The sequence below is a fragment of the Trachemys scripta genome, chromosome 6 (genome assembly GCF_013100865.1).
Source record: "Trachemys scripta elegans isolate TJP31775 chromosome 6, CAS_Tse_1.0, whole genome shotgun sequence".
Classification (NCBI taxonomy): domain Eukaryota; kingdom Metazoa; phylum Chordata; order Testudines; family Emydidae; genus Trachemys; species Trachemys scripta.
The window spans coordinates 44,451,312-44,472,032 of record NC_048303.1 but is presented as its reverse complement, the minus strand read 5'-3'; the positions used below and the strand labels follow the sequence as shown (position 1 = coordinate 44,472,032).

The 20,721-nt window shown below is 42.5% G+C and overlaps 1 protein-coding gene across 4 annotated transcripts in view; it reads right to left on the bottom strand.

Annotated features, from left to right (window-relative positions):
• The window catches only part of FAM169A (family with sequence similarity 169 member A), an 88,859-nt gene that overhangs the window by 57,404 nt on the left and 10,734 nt on the right, over positions 1-20,721 (bottom strand). For 2 of the 4 annotated variants that reach the window (XM_034774181.1, XM_034774183.1), the window contains exon 1: positions 4,723-4,907. Coding sequence is in view for 1 of the 4 variants with exons in the window: in XM_034774179.1 (XP_034630070.1) it covers positions 13,815-14,086 (272 nt within the window). In the remaining 3 variants the exon portion in view is untranslated. Of the gene's footprint in view, positions 1-4,722; positions 4,908-13,814; positions 14,116-20,721 lie in introns of those variants that run through there. The other 2 variants (XM_034774182.1, XM_034774179.1) reach the window with 2 other exon arrangements.

Here is a 20,721-nt window from a genome sequence, read left to right as displayed (position 1 = left end):
ATACTATAGTACGCGGACTATCAGTCTGTTCTAATATCAGCATTGCCAACTCTCATGATTTTCTCTCAAGTCTTGTGATTGGTGTTTTTATTAAAGCTCCAGTGTCTGGAATCAGGTTTTTAACCAGAGAATCTTTGCTTTCATTACAAAAGTTGAAAGTTTCTAGTCCTTAAGCCTTCAGAGAGAAGCTGGACATCATGAACCCTAAAATGCCAATACCATAAGACAAAAAAAAATCCCCTATTTTTGGAATTTCGTGATTTCTAAGCCAATCTCAGAATTTTTGAGCCATCCTTTGGGCTGGCAATGCTGCAGTATGGCAGTGGCTATGCTGCTGCTGTGATGAACAACTAATACGCACTTGAGGATCCCTGATGAAGTTTTTTTTAAATCAATTTAGAAATCACCCAAGTTCCAATAGAAGAGTAAGTTTATTGGTTAATTTCCACCAAAGCTTTGAGAACTGCCATTCATTAGAAAGTGTTTACCCTCTAAACTCGGTTGCTGAGCGTATGTAGAATTACAAAGAGCCAGACAAATGATTTGTCTTCTAGTAACAGCAGAATGTACTAATAAAACACCTGTCATATGTGACAGCCTGTGTACAAAAGTAGAAATGAACTATGGTTAGTACAGCATTCCATACCAGATGAAGTTAATTGAAAGAAATAGATTCCATGCCTAGAAATGGCCACTGAAGTTATAATGGTAACTAATCACCTCTATGTCAAGTTTCCAAGACACATTCTTCTAGCATTGCTCCAGGGGCTATTGATTTGATGAAGGCTCCACCCTTCCTGGTTATACAATTCCCCCTCCCCCCCCCCATGATTGCACAGGATTAAAGAAACTTGATAAAACATGTTAGTGAAGCATATCTATCACCTTCATTTTATTTGACTTCATAAAAGCTAGCAAACATCAACGGTGGTGTCAGGTTCTGTTCATCCTGACCCAAAGCTTGCAATTGTAGCCATGCAAGCACAGAGGTCTGCCCACATGGATGTAATTGGAGGACCTGGTCCCATGTTACTACAATATGAACCTCTTATTAAAGACTCTTTTTACTATTAAAAATACACAGCAGCCATAAAGAAGACAGATAGAACTACACTATTTGATAGTATAAGCAAAGACGAAGAATGCTAAATGACAGTTCACTATAAAGTCCACTCACCAGACTCATAGCACAAGGGGTTCAATTTTTATTTATAAAAAATAAAATTCCCAATTATTTTCAAAATACAGAAAAAAATAAGTTAGTCCTGTCTATTCTCACTAATTCTGGAATAATTTTAAGGCAGCCTTGAAAGTCTCTTACTTTTGAGAAGACTGAAGGAATACATTCCAGGGAGATATTTAAAACCTCTCTTGCTGAAACTGACTCTCAGTTTGAGAGCTCTGAATACAACAAAATGTTAACTTTATTATTTGTAGTCACCAAGTAAGTGTTGGGTGTATTCTGTCATTAAAAAAAAAAAAAAAAAGGGCAGTGTGCACAAACAAAACTGCAGGGATGACAGACAATAGTTACCCAGGCATAACTATCCTTTTATGCCTTTCACTTCAGTAGTTTTTAACAGGGTGCAAGGGGGGAGAAGTTATCCAGTCCCTTTGCACTGTGAATGGCTTATACCCATAATGACATTCCTCGGAGCAAGAGTTGGTTTTTGTTTTCTTAATTTACAAACAACAACTTTATTACCAGCTCAATGTTACAAGGTGAACACACCAAGGGCCATGCACGGATAATAAAAAGTGCCAGAGGTGAGTATGCACCTCACGTTATTAAAAGCGTGCAAGCTATTATCTACCCCAAATTTTACATTTCACAGACCACAACAGGATGACTAATACTTTTTGGAATGTACTGACTGATAAGATTTGATGACTAGGTTACAACTTTGGGGGGAGGGGAGAAAGCACTTCTCTATGCCCGGGTGAAGGAACGGGGCACGCACACAGTCAAATTACCAAGCTTTTAAAAAATATATACATGCAAAAGAGCTAAAAATATAGTAAAGTTAAAGTCTGTTTCATTTTAGATCTAAAACTATTAAATATTTTAAAATACCTGTCACTATAGTCAGTAATACCTGTGAGGGATCACCATAGCTTTGTATAAAGTAGACACTCCTACCACACCAAACCCTATTACATTTAAGAAGTGATGCAAATAAAGTGTGGTTGTACTCTGGAGAATTACTCTGTAAGTGTCATCATTAGATTCCATACTTGTCTCTCAATGATTCCAGATCAGTTATTCTCTCATATATAAATAAATGAATGAATGAAAACTAAGGGACAGCCCTACACACTCAAGTAGGTTCTTTCCAATTTGCATTTTACTAGTAATAAATATTTTGCAGGCCAAATTCTGCCCTCAGAAATACCTGTGCAACCCCCAGTTACCTTACATTGGCTTGTACAAATGAGACGGGATAATCAATTCTGTTGACAGACAAGCAAGAAGAGACTCTGAGTTGTATATTCTTTAGAGTGCTAACAGGAGTAAAAAGATGGCAGATATGATTCAATACACATCTGAACCAGATTAATGGGTAAATTGCCATTTTACATACTTTTCAAAGTAGAATTCATCTGTGTAGAAGTCATTAACAAGTGCTCTAAAGGCAACCTTTGACCCACATTTGCCTATTTGTTGGAGAGATTGAGGAGATTAAGTGGAGAAGGTACATTTTAAAAACTGCTCACTATTCTGTCTAATACATATGGGTTCCCTATGTAACTAAGTGACTTTGGTACTTTTGCTTCCCTAAACAATGGAGACTAGATAGGGTCACACTGGGGGAAAATGTAATATTAAACACAAGTAATGCCCACAGTCCCAAAGTATCAAGTTGTTTCTACAAAAATGATCAGCAATAAAATAATTATTGTTCAAACAAATAGCTATCATTAAGCTTCAGAGTTAACACAATTTGAGATTAACTGAAGAGTTCACACACCTTTCAGACATACTATTTCCAACTAATTGAAATAATGGATAAATTCACATTCATTAAGTTTTCATTGTAACCATTAAATTAATAAACTAGAAATTATTTTAACTGAAAGTTTAAATTGTACAGAAGCTGATGAAGCAACCCAGAAAAAAGTGCTGGTACAGTCAAGGCTTGGAATAATAAGATGACAATGTACTCAGTTTCTGTATAAAAAGGTTGAGGGAGGCAGAAGACACAGACTACAGTGATCTCCAGTAACCCTTTACCAATCATTCAGTGGAGCAGCATTGATTTCATTATGTTGATCATCCTGCCATGACAAATACACCAATTAAAAACTGGAATAGATATACCACACTTCAGCAAACAGTGATGCATAATATACCAAAGTGAACACCTGTGTTTACTGAACAGATAGCCAGTAGGTAAGAGAAGGGAAAAAAAGTTGGACACAAACAAAAAGAACAAGCAGTATCAACTAGACAATGTTTTCACCCCTCAGCTCACAGAGAACCTCCCACAGTTGACTCATTTTTGTCAGGATGCATATGGTTAAGGAGGGGCAGAGGAAAAGTAATCAAAGCTCATAAGACTTTGAAAATGGCAGTTTCCTATTGGGTGTTATTTTTAAAGATTGGTTTTATTGAGCACTTTACTCTTCAGATATAGTAATTAAAAATAAGTATAATGTATATTACACCTGAGCCATTGCTCTAACTCTGGCTTCCACAGAGTCATCCCATTTTTCCTCGCGCTGATTTGGCCTCTACAAGAGGACAAGAAGGCCAGCTCAGCCTAAGTTATAGCCAAGACCTCTCTTGGCTTTATCAATGATGGCTCATGTCAAAGTAAAACACTTTGCTGCAGGGAAAACAAAACACATCCTGTAAAGGCCCATTGTATAATATACACCTTTCACAAAAACTGCCTGGCTGCATCAAATTGTTTGGGCCAGAGATGTGGCCATTTCCTTGGCGCAAAGATAAACTTACACAAAACTTTAGCAGTATGCAACATCCAGCCCCCCAGGTGTTAGGGTGGATCCAATTCCTGTGCAAAAGTAACAAGCTGTAGTGCAGCAGCTGACAAATCTAGCACACCTCCCTCATCTAGGTGAGAAAGAGGGGTGGGGGGTTAAGGCAGGGTGTATAGCCCTCTTTACAATTAAGGATTTTGCTGTGTTTGCCTGAGGCCTTTACAGTCACCCTCAGTTTATTCCCACCCATCCAAAAACGACCTCCATTGATTTCTACTACTACACCTTGAAACCGCTGCCTTTGCCTAACCCAGGCCTTTAATTCACACACAGCTGGGGAGAGGGCTCCATGCAGCAGCACTCCGTCCGTGCCCCCCGGATTTCAGTAGGGCAGCTGCAGCCCAGAAGGGGGTGGCCAAGCCGGAGGAGGAACAGGCCAAAGAGCAGGGCCGAGAGCCCTGGGGGTCAGGGGCAGGGAGGCCAGCACACACCTGGTGCGATGGACTACCATGGGGGAGGGGAACACCAGCAGCGCCCCGGCCAGCGCCTCGCCGCCCAGCTGCCTGGTGGGGAGACCCGCCGCCAACGCCACGCGCCGCCCCCGGGCTACCGGCACCCCCGGCTGCTTGCCGGCCGCGGAGGAGGCCGGGCGGCCGCCTCGCGGCTCAACCCTCCGAGCCAGGCCCGGATGAGGGGGGAGGAGGCTGGGAGGCACCAGCGGGCGGCAGCCAGGTTAGCCGGGGACCGCGGCGCGAGCCCCTGCAGTCGGCGCTCACTCACCTCGGCCGGCCCTTTGCCGCTGGGAGGGCGGCGGCGGGGCGTGTGGGTCGGTGAATGAATGGAGGCTGCAGCGCCCGGCTTCACCAGCAGCGTCCCGTGTCTCACCTTCTGCCTCCCTCACAGCCGCTGCCCGGCGCCTGAGCAGCTCATCCCTGCTGCCGCCCCCCCGCTCCGGCTCCGGCTCCGGCTCCGGCTCCCTCCCCTCTGACGCACTGGCTCTGCAACGCCTCGAGCATCGCCCACCCTCGGCTCCCCGGCGCGCGTGGTACCCAGTGCAGCCTCCTCCTCGTCGCCAGCAAAGGCGGGCGCCAAACAGCGAGACTTCGGGACTAAAGCAAGCCGCCTTCGCACACCAGCACCGGGCAAGGGGGCTGAGTCTCCCTTCTCTACCGAGCATGGGGCAGGGCTGCTGAACGACAGTACTGGACTAACAGACTTGTCCGTGGGGGGGGCTGCAATAATGCATGCAAATACTCCCTATTGAGTACACTCTCGCGGATGGTGTGCGATGCCCTTACTGTCAGCATGAGCGCCTGCGTTTCAGGGAAATAAAGAGCAACCACAGAGAAAAGCAGGACAAAGCTTATTGTCAGGGACAGCCCTGCATGCTTGATTCATGGTAAAAAACTAAACGGTTGTAGCATGGTGCAAGAAGTAAATATTGCAGAAGTACAGGATAAGACGCATTCTACATTGACATGGATGGAAGGTAAACATCTAATTGGGGCCATCCCTTAAAATAAGGGGCAGGTGGTCACCCCTCTTACTGCTGAATGCAGTAATGTTTTATGAAGATGTATATTATTACAACAGGAAGAGAAGAGCACATACACAATGGTATTTATCACTTTATAGCAGTTATATTTCCAAAGTGCTGTAACTTTACTGAAATCTATCAGATTACAAGAGGATTTCTGAGAGGAGGAATGGAAAATTCTCCTTTAAAAAAATATAGGGATTGTCTTAAACAAAGAGCTACTTGTATTCAGGCTTTGACTAGACTGTGGCCTTTTGATCCTGCAAGTTTAGATTCAAATGGGTAAAATCTTGAACCCCATGCAGAAAATCATTGGCTCTAATGGGGCTCCCTGTGGATTCCAAGATCCACCCACACAGCTCTGCTTGCAGGATCAGAACTTGATCTTTACTGTCTTTTATCTTTGTGTGTTGGTTGCTGATGTTTGTTACTCCTGCATTGCTGTTACATAGAGCTACAAAATGTTGGAAAAGATGCTGCTCTATATAATAATATAAGGTAAAACTGTGATATTAAGATATGTGGATTTACATCCACAAGTAAGAAAATTCAAAAGTTTCACATAAATGTTAACTCGACTACGTTGTACAGATGTGTGCATAATGATATGCATGCACAATATGCATATATTCAGCACAAAAACTATGTTAAAAGAACATTAATGTTACAAAGTCAAGCACTCAAAATGCCAGAATTAAGATTGCCTGTGCAACCTAAATTCAGTCCCCTTGTGTATATGCATTATATGATCTTTAATTACATGATCACATACTATTTTTTCCACGGGATCCCCGTCTGATTTAGTGTGTGGGATCAACCTGCTCTGGTGATAAATCAGGTTTATGCAGTGAAGGTTTATGAGATCCCTCACTCATTTGTTGCACAAGTTGGAGGGTATGTCATGAATGAGGCAGGGACCTGCAAGAAGAGAAAATACAGTTTCATGGTGAATGGTGCCCTTGAGAACTGGATTCTATCCCTGACTCCAGCACAGAGAAGAGAGAAGGTGGGGGCTGGACTTGTCATTGGAGGAAATCAAGGGAAATTTGATAGTTGGGAGACAGACACAGGTATATCACTGTTACGGGGGAGGAAGGGGACAGGAAAAAATATTTGTAATATTAAATGAGGTTAAAATGCTTGAAAAGCCAAGTTCTGTATACAAGTTCTCACTGCCCTCCACTAAGAGGAACTTTTGAAAAATGCCTCACAGTAATGGGGAAAACTGCAGGTTGCATCTAGCCTAACACTTTTTGTCTGCAGACAATGAGTCAAAGATTCAGCGCTGGAATGGGGAAATTTACTGGTATAATTATACTGCTATAATTTATATCACCATATCTCCCTTCCTGGACACACACATTCTGGAGTCAGAATACCTTTTTCCAGTTTAGTTTATACCACTTCTAAAGCAACATGAGGCTAGGTCTACACTACCCGCCTGAATCGGCAGGTAGAAATCGACCTCTCGGGGATTGATTTATCGCGTCCCGTTGGGACGTGACAATCGATCCCCGAATCGACGCTCTTACTCCACCAGCGGAGGTGGGAGTAAGCGCCGTTGACAGGAAGCCGCAGAAGTCAATTTTGCCGCCGTCCTCACAGCGGGGTAAGTCGGCTGCGATATGTCGAATTCAGCTACGCTATTCACGTAGCTGAATTTGCGTATCTTAAATCGACTCCCCCCTGTAGTGTAGATGTACCCTAAAAAGAGTTTCCATACAGGGAGTTATACAGGTATAACTATACTGATATAATTATACTGGTAAATATTCCTGTGTAGATAATACCAAAGTTATAGGCCAATAGACTTTGATCAAGGTACACAGATTTGCAGACCATCTTCCTCTCCCACCCCTCTCTTTATACAAAGTTCAGATAGGATTAACCTCTCACAAGTCTAGGAGAAAAGTGCAGGAGAATCATTGTGCAAAAGTTAATGTGTATACAGGTGTTACCAAACAGAGAGGATTACCAATTTTCCAAATAAACACAGGGCCAATTTGAATATCAAATGCAATCAATACAAGTACACACAAACAGAAACACAAAATTAACCATACACATGCAGCCAAACACAAAAAAGCCATTTGCAGACATATGTTATTTTTAGGGCTGTTGATTAATTGCAGTTAACTCACACGATTAACTCAAAAAACATTAATCGTGATTAAAAACATTAATCGTAATTAATCGCACTGTTAAACAATAGAATACCAATTCAAATGTATTACATATTTTGGATGTTTTTTTTACATTTTCAAATATATTGCTTTCAGTTACAACACAGAATACAAAGTATACAGTGTTCACTTTATTATTATTTTTATTACAAATATTTGCACTGTAAAAATAATAAAAGAAATAGTATTTTTCAGTTCACCTGATACAAGTGCAATCTGTAGTGCAATCTCTTTATAGTGAAAGCGCAACTTACCAATGTAGATTTTTTTGTTACATAATTGCACTCAAAAACAAAACAATGCAAAACTTTAGAACCTACAAGTCCATTCAGTCCTACTGCTTGTTCAGGCAATCGCTAAGAGAAACAAGTTTGTTTACATTTATGGGAGATAATGCTGCCCACTTCTTATTTACAGTGTCACCTGAAAGTGAGAATAGACATTCGTATGACACTTTTGTAGCCAGCATTGCAAGGTATTTACATGCCAGATATGCTAAACATTCGTATGCCCCTTCATACCTTGGCCACCATTCCAGAGGACATGCTTCCATGCTGATGACACTCATTACAAAAATAACGTGTTAATTAAACTTGTGACTGAACTCCTTGGGGGAGAATTGTAATTCCCTGCTCAGTGTTTTACCCACATTCTGCCATATATTTCATGTAATAGCAATCTCAGATGATAACCCAGCACGTTGTTCATTTTAAGAACACTTTCACTGCAGATTTCACAAAACGCAAAGAAGCACCAATATGAAATTTCTAAAGATAGCTACAGCACTAGACCCAAGATTTAAGAATCTGAAGTGACTTCCAAAATCTGAAAGAGATGAACCTGAACCACCAAAAAAGAAAATCAACCTTCTGCTGGTGGCATCTGACTCAGATGATGAAAATGAACATGCGTCAGTCTGCACTGCTTTGGATTGTTATCGAGAAAAACCCATCAACAGCATGGATGCATGTCCCCTGGAATGATGATTAAAGCATGAAGGGACATATGAATCTTTAGCACTTCTGGCACATAAATATCTTGCAATGCCGGCTACAATAGTACCACATGAATGCCTGTTCTGACTTTCAGGTGACATTGTAAACATGACAAGGGCAGCATTATCTTCTGCAAATGTAAACAAACTTGTTTGTCTGAGCAATTGGCTGAACAAGAAGTAAGTTTGAGTGGGTTTGTAGGCTCTAAAGTTTTATATTGTTTTATTTTTGATGCAGTTATTTTTTATACATAATTCTAGACCTGTAAGTTCAACTTTCATGATAAAGAGATTGCACTGCAGTACTTGTATTAGGTGAATTGAAAAATACTATTTCTTTTTTTTTTACATTGCAAATACTTGTAATCAAAAATAAATATAAAGTGAGCACTGTACACTTTGTATTCTGTTTTGTAATTGAAATCAATATATTTGAAAACGTGGAAAACATCCACAAATATTTATGAAAATGTATTATTGTTTAACAGTGTGTTTAATTGCACAATTAATCACGATTGATTTTTTTAATCATGCAATTAATCACAATTCATTTTTTTAATCGCTTGACAGCCCTAAAAAGAAAAGTTGGTCTTCTGTATGATCTTCCATCATATGTGAAATTACTGCGCCTATTCCACGGGGGAAAGAGGTATTGTAGTGTGTAAGGATCCTTTCAGATGCTGTAAACTTCTTGGCCTCGTCTAAGGAATTGGTGCAGTGTGCATTTCTGTCCACTGTTAATAGTTTGTTCACAGGATGTAACAATTTCACTATGTTAGGCAAGAATCTGTAGTAAAAAATTATCAGCTTCAGAAAGGCATGTAATTGTGACACATTTTGAGGTTGAGGTGATTTAAGGATAGCTTCAACTTTGTCTTGTTATTTTGCAAATTATATTAATAGTATGGCCATAATTGAATCTTTGAAAAATTCACATTTTCCTTATTTGCTCTAAGACCGCAGTCAGACAGCCTCATCAGTGCCTTCTAGAGGTTTATAAGGTGCTCTTCATCATTAGTTCTTGTGACCAGTATATTGCCCAAGTAACAATGAGCACCAGAAATAATCTGTAATACCTGGTCTATGGCACACTGCCAAATAGGAATCCTGGTGCAGATAATGGAGTCAACTCTGAGACCCACCAATCAGTGTCCTCAGAACTGTCCTATTGTTCTCACGGAACTGGTGCCCAAAAGGGACACTGTTAATTGTTGGAGGAAAGTTGACCTACGTATTGATAATTTCTTTCAATAAGCAATGAGGGTTCCACAACCTTTTTAGGACCTGGGGTAGGTACCAGCCAATCAATCAATCTAAAATGGTGATCAATTTCCTCTTCTCCTCACACCAACTTTAATTTTCACACTTGTCTAGACTTAAGAGCTTTGCCAATATAGCTATGTTGGCAAAACCCTCCTAGTGTACATGCAGTTATACCAACCAAACAGTGCTTAAGTGGGCTGTAGTCCACGAAAGCTTATGCTCTAATAAATCTGTTAGTCTCTAAGGTGCCACAAGTACTCCTGTTCTTAGTGCTTTGGTAGTATTGCTTATTTTGGTTTGGTGAGCTCAATAAGCTATAACATCAGAAACATTTTTTGCTAGTAGAACTGTGTCCACACTGGGGCTTTTGGCAGCATAGGCATGTCATTAAAAAAAAATATCACCCTCTAACCAGTATAGCTAAGCCTGCAAAACTTTTTAAGCATAGACGTAACCCAAGAGACCTAAAACAGACCTTTCTAACGGAAGGAATTCTTCATCCAATGGCAATTGCACAAGCTCTTCCTGTCCTTTTCACATTTAAGAGGATATGTATAAGGTTCTTTGGAGAGCATATTACTCAGGATTTGAAATAAGTGTGGAATCCAGTGTTCATATATTAAAAATCACATAATTTATACCAACAAGAGGTGGGGCTATGAGGCCCTCTAGTCAGGCATAAGAAGGACAACTTACCATCTACGCCCTATTCATCTGTTTTCAGACATTTCCAGCTGAACTCAGTATGGTGCAAGGTTCGTTTTGAGAAAAGAGAAATATTGTGCATGTTCAGTATGTCATTTTCAAACATTCATGACTTAGTTGAAAACATGGCTTTGAAATAAACGCAGTAGAGTTTTCAGTACTCACTTAGAAGCAAGAATATGCCAGGTTTGATTTTCTAAATTTAAGGCATTTTTTGAGCTATTCAAGTGCAAAAAACATCTGACGTTTACATTAAAGGTGAACTGCCACAGTTTACAATCAGCATAAGGTTTCTAGCAAGCTTCCAAAAATGGAAAATAAAGTCATTGTTTTGAAAATGTAATTTTCTTAATGAGGAGGGGTTTGAGTGTGCTGGCAAACACTGGCTGAGATTTTGCTGAGTTATGAGGATTTGCATACGCTCAGTATGTTTTGGTTTTATTTATTTTAGACAATGAACCACCAAGTTTTCAGAGGATGTTAACTGGGCTTCACACGTAACCGTGTAGCAAGCCTGCACATCTCCCGAAGTTCTCATTGAGCAGCCAGTCCAAGCAGGCATATTGGGCACTGGTTACATATACAAGAGTTAAATGGGGCGGGGGAGGGTGGAATCCCTCCCCCTGCGGCCCTCAAGCAGCTGGAAATCTACTCTTGCAGAGCATGCCCTAGTTCAACAGCTCAAGGAGGAGTCACAGTCCCTAATTAAGCTCACCTGCATAGCAAAGGGTAGAAGGATTTTTGCAGTACCAGTTCCCTGATCTTGCGCTATACTCCCTTCTTCCACCTACATGCTGCTACGCACTCCCACCTGGTGAATTCCATACCATGTAGGGCAAACTTATCTTCTGCACAGCCCCCTTACAACTAGCACCACCACTGCACAGCAGAACCACACGAATATAAATACACATGCATATAAAACTGCAGAAAAAAACTGTATAAATATTCAATTGTATTATTTGAGACATAGCATATGATCATATAACTAAAGACCAGGGATGAAATCTGAAATCAATGGCAAAACTCCAATTGACCTCACTGGGGGCAGGGTTTTACCCCATATCTTCAAAACCACTGCAGACAGGGATGGTGTTAAGTTTGTATGGTGATGTAGGAATATTGCCTAGGCAGATGTGGGTTTCTGAGGATAAATTGCACATGTGGAGTAAAAGAAGTAAAATGTATGCAGTGGGATTTTTTTTTAAATACCAGCCAACACTTTTACAACTTACCATATACTGTTGCTCCCAATGGTATAGATTCATTTATTATTACAAATCATTAATTATTCTGAAGAGTTTTTAATTTTTGTTAAAGGGAGATAGACTATTTTAAAACCATATTTTTAAAAATATTTTTCCCCTCAGTTTTGTTCTTAGAAATCTCAGAGTGAAATTTGTTTTTAAATCCAATTTGTAAGTCTCCAGTTTTACGGATTCTTTTCATATGCTAATTCCTATGCAGACTGAGGAAGTGTGCTTACACATCCTGGGACTTGCTGCTGACATGCACCAGCATGACGACATCAGCATTCATTGCTCTGGAAACCACATATGCACTCCCCAAGAAGCCTGTGTATGAGGAGAGCTGCTGCACTAATGCGTTAGAGAAGTGGAAAAATAATGATATTAGATTTGCTTTTCTTTCCATCACTGTCAAACAGTATCCGTGTGTGGGAGAAGCAATAGCATTTGGGAGAAGGACAGGCATCCCCCACAGTAGTATTTTGGGGGTGCAGTAACCAAAAAAGCATTTTCAGAGAGAGGGATGAGGCACCATACCAGTGCTGCAATAGTATACTGGCAGGGGGTGGTGCGTATTCCCCCTGCAATACAATTTGGCAAGAGCCCAGCAAGAACATTTTAGATAAGGCCTGTTCTGCACTAGCACCCACCATTTTTGGGAGGAAGGGGAAGAATGAAGGGGTGTCCAACATATTACTATGAATTTCTGCATCTTCTGCCACCCCACAACAGCTGGGACTCTCATAGCAGCTAAGTTTTGTCCAGAATTGTGTGTGATATTTATTATTCCTGCAAATTATTTGCAAATATGCAAGTTAACTTATAAGAATGGCCATACGAGGTCAGACCAATGGTCCATCTGGCCCAGACCAATGGTCCATCTGGCCCAGTATCCTGTCCTCTGACAGTGAGTGATGCCTGACGCTTCAGAGGAAATGAACAAAACACTAAAATGTATCAAGTGATCCATCCCCTGTCACCCACTCCCAGCTTCTGGCAGTCAGAGGTTTAAGGACACCCAGAGCATGAGGTTCTGTCCCTGACCATCTTGGCTAGTTGCTATTGATGGACCTATCCTCCATGAACTTATTTAATTCTTTAACTCATTAAATTATTTGCTAATAGTTTGTAAATTACCATAATTTTCATTTTAATACACTCTGCCCCATGCAGTAGCAAGGGTAGGACAAGGAGACGGAAAAAACAACAACGTGGCAGTGTAATAGTAGGATTCTACTACAGCAGGTGGGTGAATGCTGAAGGATGGGAGTAGGTGGGCCGGGGCTGTCTGGGTAATGTAGGGCAGCCAGGACAGCTGAAGACTGTAAGAAGGACTGAGTTCACTTGGGGAAGCTGCGGTTGTGAGAGTGGCTGGGCAGATGATGGGGACAGCTAAGGAAAGATGGTGTTGTAGGGGTGACAGCTAAGGAAAGTGGAGGTGACTGGGCAGGTGAGGGGGATAATCGAGGTAGAGGCAGCAGGGAAGCTAGGGATGTAGAAGTGACTGGGCAGGGGCTGGGGGCTTTGTCTGAGGGAGACCCTGGAGGGTGGCTGTGGCACAGCACAGCAGGTCCTAGCTCTCCGGGCAAGGCAGCTGCAGGGTAGCGGTCTGGCATAGCTGGAGGCAGTGCCCATGAGGTAGCTGGAGGGAGAAGCTGGACACCAGAGGAGCAGGATGGGGCTTTGTGGTTCTGGGAACTGCAGCTGCTGCTGTCGGGCTAGGACTAGCCCCCCTTATCTGTTCCCACCTCCTCTGCTTGCTGCTCCTCCAAGTCCCACCTGCTCCCTTTGTGCTTCAGACAGCATGGGAGCAGTGAGGAAGGGGTCACTTGCCCTGCCTCTGCAGCCAGAACCACAGGTCATTGCGGGTCATTTTCCTGCAGCCCGCATGCATCAATGTCAGCGGAGATGCAGTTGGCTGATCAGGACTCTCAGCTACTGACCTCTCAAAAGGGAGGTGTTTGACTCTGAATGCAGGCTTCCCTGGAAGCAGCTTCTTGTCTTTCTGGAGAAGCCCCACACCAGCGCAGACTTGGTGGGTGTGCTCCAAGTTCAAACTGTTCCCAGAACGCTGGTGTCTCTTCACATCCTGTAAATCCTCGGCCTTTTCCACACTCCAGCCCGAGTTATTCACCTGCCAAAAACACACATAGTGAAGCAAGATGAATGACTGCCAATATAAGGCAAAATGTGATGGAACAGGATGTGTGATCATACCTTCTTTAAAATGACCCAGTAAATTTAAGTTAGGGGCATCTCTTCAATTTAAGATTTTGATTTTAATTTCTTAAGGAAATGGCCTAGTGTAATTTTGTAATAAATACTTTCACCAGGAAAGAAACTGCTTATCTCATCACCGACCACTGGGAATTTTCCAGCTCCATGCAAGAAAGTGTTGTAGAGTCTTGGGAGGAACCTTGAACTTGGCTGATGTAGAGAGAATGAGTTAGTAAATTGCAGTAACACTGGTTCTTAACATTAGACAGAGTAAAAGAGAGTACACACTTACAAATTTGGGGTCCTCATTCTGCAGCCCCTATTCATGTCAGGACAAACAGACATATCATCCCTTTCCCTATTGCTAGGGTCCCAATCCTGCAAAGACATACACTTGCTTAACTTCCCACACTGAGTCCTCCCATCAAGGCCATTTGTATTTCGCTTATAGTATTAGCATATCACTAAATTGCTTTAAGATTAATTTTATATCTAGGGGTATGTCTACACTATGGGATTAATCCAAATTTACAAAATTCAAATTTTGGAAACAGACTGTATAACGTCGAATGTATGCGGCCACACTAAGCACATTAATTCAGCAGTGTGCATCCATGTACCGGGGCTAGCATCGATTTCTGGAGCATTGCACTGTGGGTAGTTATCCCATAGCTATCCCATAGTTTCCGCAGTCTCCCCTGCCCATTGGAATTCTGGGTTGAGATCCCAGTGCCTGATGGGGCAAAAAACATTGTTGCAGGTGGTTCTGGGTACAGCCTCACCCCTCCCTCTATGAAAGCAACAGCAGACAACCGTTTCACGCCTTCTTTCCTGGGTGAACACAGCAGACGCCATACCACGGCAAGCATGGAGCCCGCTCAGCTCAAGACAGCAGTCATGAACATCGTAAACACCTCGCGCATTATCGTGCAGTTTATGCTGAACCAGGACCAAAAAAACAAGCCAAGGAGGAGGCGGCGACGGCAGCACGGCAACGAGAGTGATGAGGACATGGACATTGACACAGAATTCTCTCAAACCGCGGGTCTCGGTGCTTTGGAGATCATGTTGTTGATGGGGCAGGTTCTATCCGTGGAATGCTGATTCTGGGCCCGGGAAACAAGCACAGACTGGTGGGACCGCATAGTGTTGCAGGTGTGGGACGATTCCCAGTGGCTGCGAAACTTTCGCATGCATAAGGGCACTTTCATGGAACTTTGTGACTTGCTTTCCCATGCCCTGAAGCGCCAGAATGCCATGATGAGAGCAGCCCTCACAGTTGAGAAGCAAGTGGCGATAGCCCTGTTGAAGCTTGCAACACCAGACAGCTACCGGTCAGTCGGGAATCAATTTGGAGTGGGCAAATCTACTGTGGGGGCTGCTGTCATGCAAGTAGCCAAAGCAATCATTGAGCTGCTGCTACGAAAGGTAGTGACTCTGGGAAATGTGCAGGCCAAAGTGGATGGCTTTGCTGCAATGGGATTCCCTAACTGTGGTGGGGCGATAGATGGAACCCATATCCCTATCTTGGCACCGGAGCACCAGGGTACCCAGTACATAAACCACAAGGGGTACTTTTCAATGGTGCTGCAAGCACTGGTGGATCACAGGGGATGTTTCATCAACATCAACGTGGGCTGGCCAGGAAGGGTTCATGACGTTCGCGTCTTCAGGAACACTACTCTGTTTAAACGGCTGCAGCAAGGGACTTACTTCCCGGACCAGAAAATAACCGTTGGGGATGTTGAAATGCCTATAGTTATCCTTGGGGACCCAGCCGACCCCTTAATGCCATGGCTCATGAAGCCATACACAGGCAGCCTGGACAGGAATCAGGAGGTGTTAAACTACAGGCTGAGCAAGTGCAGAATGGTGGTGAAATGTACATTTGGCCGTTTAAAAGGTCGCTGGCGCACTTTACTGACACGCTCATACCTCAGCCAAACCAATATCCCCATTGTTATTGCTGCTTGCTGTGTGCTCCATAATCTCTGTGAGAGTAAGGGGGAGATGTTTATGGCGGGGTGGAAGGCTGAGGCAAGTCGCCTGGCTGCTGATTACGCGCAGCCAGACACCAGAGCGATTAGAAGAGCACACCAGGAAGCGCTGTGCATCAGAGAAGCTTTGAAAACCAGTTTCACGACTGGCCAGGCTACCGTGTGAACGTTCTGTTTGTTTCTCCTTGATGAAAACCCGCCCTCTTTATTGACTCATTCTCTGTAGGCAACCCACCCTCCCCCTTCGATCACAGCTTGCTTTCAATGGAAATAAAGTCACTATCGTTTAAAAATCATGTATTCTTTATTAATTTATTATAAAAAGAGGGAGAGAACTGACAAGGTAGCCCGGGTGGGGTTTGGGAGGAGGATCGGAGGGAAGGAAAAGGCCACTAAAAAAAGGTTAAAATAATGACAGCCTTTTGCTTGGGCTGTCCACTGGGGTGGAATGAGAGGGTGCATGGAGCCTCTCCCCCTGCGTTCTTACACGTCTGGGTGAGGAGGCTATGGAACATGGGGAGGGGGAAGGGGGGTTATACATGGATTGTAGTGCCAGTCTGTGATCCTGCTGCCATTCCTGAAGCTCCACCAGACGCCGGAGCATGTCTGTTTGCTCACGCAGCAGCCCCAGCGTTGCATCCTGCCTCCTCTGATCTTCCTGCCACCACCTCTCATCTCAAGCAACTCTCCTCTCCTCACGTTGGTCCCTCATGTCCTTACGTTGGTCCCTCCTGTCCTCACGTTGGTCCCTCCTGTCCTCATCTTTCCTATACTTTGAAACCGTGTCCTTCCACTCATTCAGATGAGCTCTTTCATTGCGGGTGGATTCCATGATTTCCACGAACATCTCATCTCACGTCCTCTTTTTCCGACGCCTTATTTGAGATAGCCTTCGGGACGGAGGAGGGAGGCTTGAAAATTTGCAGTTGCTGGAGGGAGGGAAAAAAGGAGAGAATTTTTTAAAAAGATACATTTTACAGAACAATGCTTATACTCTTTCACGGTGAACAACACTATTCACATTACATAGCACATGTGATTTCTGTGCAAGGTCGCATTTTGCCTCTTAATATTGAGTGCCTGTGGCTTTGCTGCTAGAGATCACAGACGCAGGTCCGGGCAACAGAATTCGGCTTGCATGTGGCCATGGTAAGCCATTGTCTTTCGGCTTCTGTGTCCTCCTTTCCCACATACCAAGCAAAGCCTGTTGAGTGCTGCGGTTTTCCTGTTAACCTTTAGCAGCAGAAAACAAACTAACCCCCCACCCCCATCCAATTCTCTGGGATGATCGCCACCTCCGTCCCCTTAATTAAATTCCCGTATTTCAACCAGGTTACCATGAGCGATATCACTCTCCTGAGGATTACATAGCGAGATAAAGAACGGATGTTGCTTAATGCCAGCAAACACCGGGACCATACGCTGCCAGGCTTTGTCATGCAATGATACCAGATTACTTCCTACTAGCATGGCCTGGTCAAGTGTCCTACCATGGAGGACGGAATAAGGCTGCACTGCCCAGAAACCTTCTGCAAAGGCTTTTGGAGTACCTCCAGGAGAGCTTCATAGAGATGTCCCTGGAGGATTTCCACTCCATCCCCAGACACGTTAACAGACTTTTCCAGTAGCTGTACTGGCCGCGAATGCATCCCAAGTCCTCAGGGCAAATTAATCATTAAAAAACGCTTGCTTTTAAACCATGTCTTATATTTTAAAAGGTAAACTCACCTGAGGTCCCTTCCATGGGGTCATGGTCTTGGGTACTGGCTTGGGAGGCTTGGGAGGGTACTTCAGTCAGGCTGAGAAAAAGATCCTGGCTGTTGGGGAGAACGGAGTGCTGTGTGCTCTCTGCAAGCTCGTCCTTCTCGTCCTCCTCCTCCTCTTCCCCGCCTTGGAATCCACAGTCAGAGGTGGGGTAGTGGTGGCGGCCCCCCCCAGAATTGCATGCAGCTCAGCGTAGAAGCGGCATGTCTGCGGCTCTGACCCGGAGCGACCGTTTGCCTCCTTTGTTTTCTGATAGGCTTGTCTGAGCTCCTTGACTTTCACGCGGCACTGCTCTGAGTCCCTATTGTGGCCTCTCTCCATCATGCCCTTGGAGATTTTTTCAAAAGTTTTGGCTTTTCGTCTTGTCAAACGAAGTTCTGCTAGCACTGAATCCTCTCCCCATATAGCGATCAGATCCAGTACCTCCCGTATAGTCCATGCTGGTGCTCTTTTTCGATTATCGGCCAGCATGGTTACCTGTGCTGATGAGCTCTCTGTGGTCACCTGTGCTCTCCTGTGCTGGGCAAACAGGAAATTAAATTCAAATGTTCGCAGGGCTTTTCCTGTCTACCTGGCCTGTGCATCCGAGTTCAGATTGCTGTCCAGAGCGGTCACAATGGTGCACTGTGGGATAGCTCCCAGAGGCCAATACCATCGAATTGCGGCCACACTAACCCTAATTCGAAATGACAATATCGATTTCGATGCTACTCCGCTTGTCGGGGAGGAGTACAGAAATCGATTTTAAGAGCCCTTTATTTCGAAATAAATGGCTTCGTTGTGTGGACAGGTGCAGGGTTAATTCGATTTAACGCTGCTAAATTCGAATTAAACTCATAGTGTAGACCAGGCCTAGCCAATAGTTATTGTTCCTTCATTTAGTGTAATTTAAATTAATGACTATTCTGTTACATCTATTGCGATGATTCTGTACTCACTGAGGTCAATGGCTTGTCTGAGTTTTTAAATAAAAACACTACTGATATGCAAAAGAGCTTTCAGAGTTATCAACAGATAGAAAATGTATGTACCTTATATTAATTATGCTACTCTTAAGTATACTGTAAGCAGGAGACCTGATTCTGCGACGTAATAGTGGTATTTCTGTATACAAGGTCTGTACACTACCTTTAAAATTTATTCCAGGTGACCCAATTTAAGTTCTTTCACAATAGCAGTTGAATATATTTTTGCACATGATTTTTCATTTCAGGCTAGGAGTGACAAAGTACATAAGAGAAGGAGGGAATTTATATGGAACTCCAAAATATGCCCACATTAAAAAAAAAAAAAAAAAGTGTTACAAAATAGTCAGTTGCTTCAGTGAAGGACAGTTCTGTAAACAAATGCCAGCAAGCAGGATCCAAACCAAAACCACTCACCCACCCACTATCGTATTTCAGTGTAGAGATAGTTGAAAAAAATTCTGGCAGAACATGTTTTCCATTGGAAAACACAGTTTAAACTGAAATCTAAACAGGGAGGATTCATTTTTTGAGTGGAAATCTTTTTTAAAATTAACTTGTTTAGACTGTTTCAATAATATTGAAATGTTTATTTCAATAAGGTGAATTTGTTTAGACAACATCATTTTGCTTATTATTTTGACAAGTTATATTAGGATATTGATTTATAGATTATATTTAATATTTCAATAATATCTACAAGATAAAAATGCTTTGCTTTGAAACACTGATTTGACATCAAAACTAAATATTTAAATAATCCAAAACAAAATTTCCTGTGGAACAAAAATTATAATAGTTGGGCTTTTGGTTCCAATTCAGAATGAAAAAGATTCTGAATGTCAATTTCCAGTGGAACAAAAATTCAGTTTTCTGACTACTTGAGACAAGTCAAGTAAGGCTAAATAACACAATAGGACTTTTGCAATTATTTATGCAGAATAATCATAGACCCAACTATATGCACAGATCATCATAGTATCTGAGCACTTTGAAGAGGCCCCAGAGTGATCTGGAAGAATGTCCTCATTTTGCCCCAAGCAATTATGCTGAAACAAAAATGCTGTTGTTCCAGTTTCGGTATAATTAAGACACTGCTCATTAGTCCTATTTGCAATCTCCCACTCTACAACACCCCTCTGTGTACCTAAAATTTTTTTGGAGAATAGCTGCTTCTGGTCTGACACTGCATTTCTATAGAACTGTGTGTGTGCTGATGAAAAATAGGGTCCAGGTTTCCCTATAACCTGTAGCCTCACAGATCAGGCCATCAAACACACAGAGAAGTTTAGGACAGGAAGTGAAGAATAGCAGACCCATTTGAAATTGTAGGGAGAATTTAGATAGGCAACATGTAGTTATCCGAACTGAAATTAGATCTGGCTACTGGGATTACAGTATCCCAGTTGGAAAGGGACATGATAGCTATAAAGGGACTTTTTAAAAAAAGATTGCCAGCAGCGTAATTCTAAAAGCAGAAACAGCCATTTTTATTATTGAGATAACTTCTTCAATAAGTTTGTCAAGTATACAGGTATGAGATGCAATCGCTAAAATTTTAATTTGACCAAACATTTTTGTCAAGAGTTCATCTGAAATTCATGTTACTCTGTCTAAAGACTCAAGACTTCCTCTGTACTTACCAGCTTTATTAACCAAAATAAAATTCAAAAACAAAAGCAAGTTATGGAAAGTAACACAAATACTTCCATGACAGGAAATAACAGGAACTGAATGTCTGAAGTCTAACTTGGGATGCTCAATATTTATCAAAACTAATACGCAAATTTAACAAATGTAATACATATAGTTATTCAAGCATGATTACAAAGTATTAACTTTGCTTAATTCTATTCTTCTACCATGAGAAAAAACTTTTTGTCCAAACATGGTTCCGTTTAAGGTAA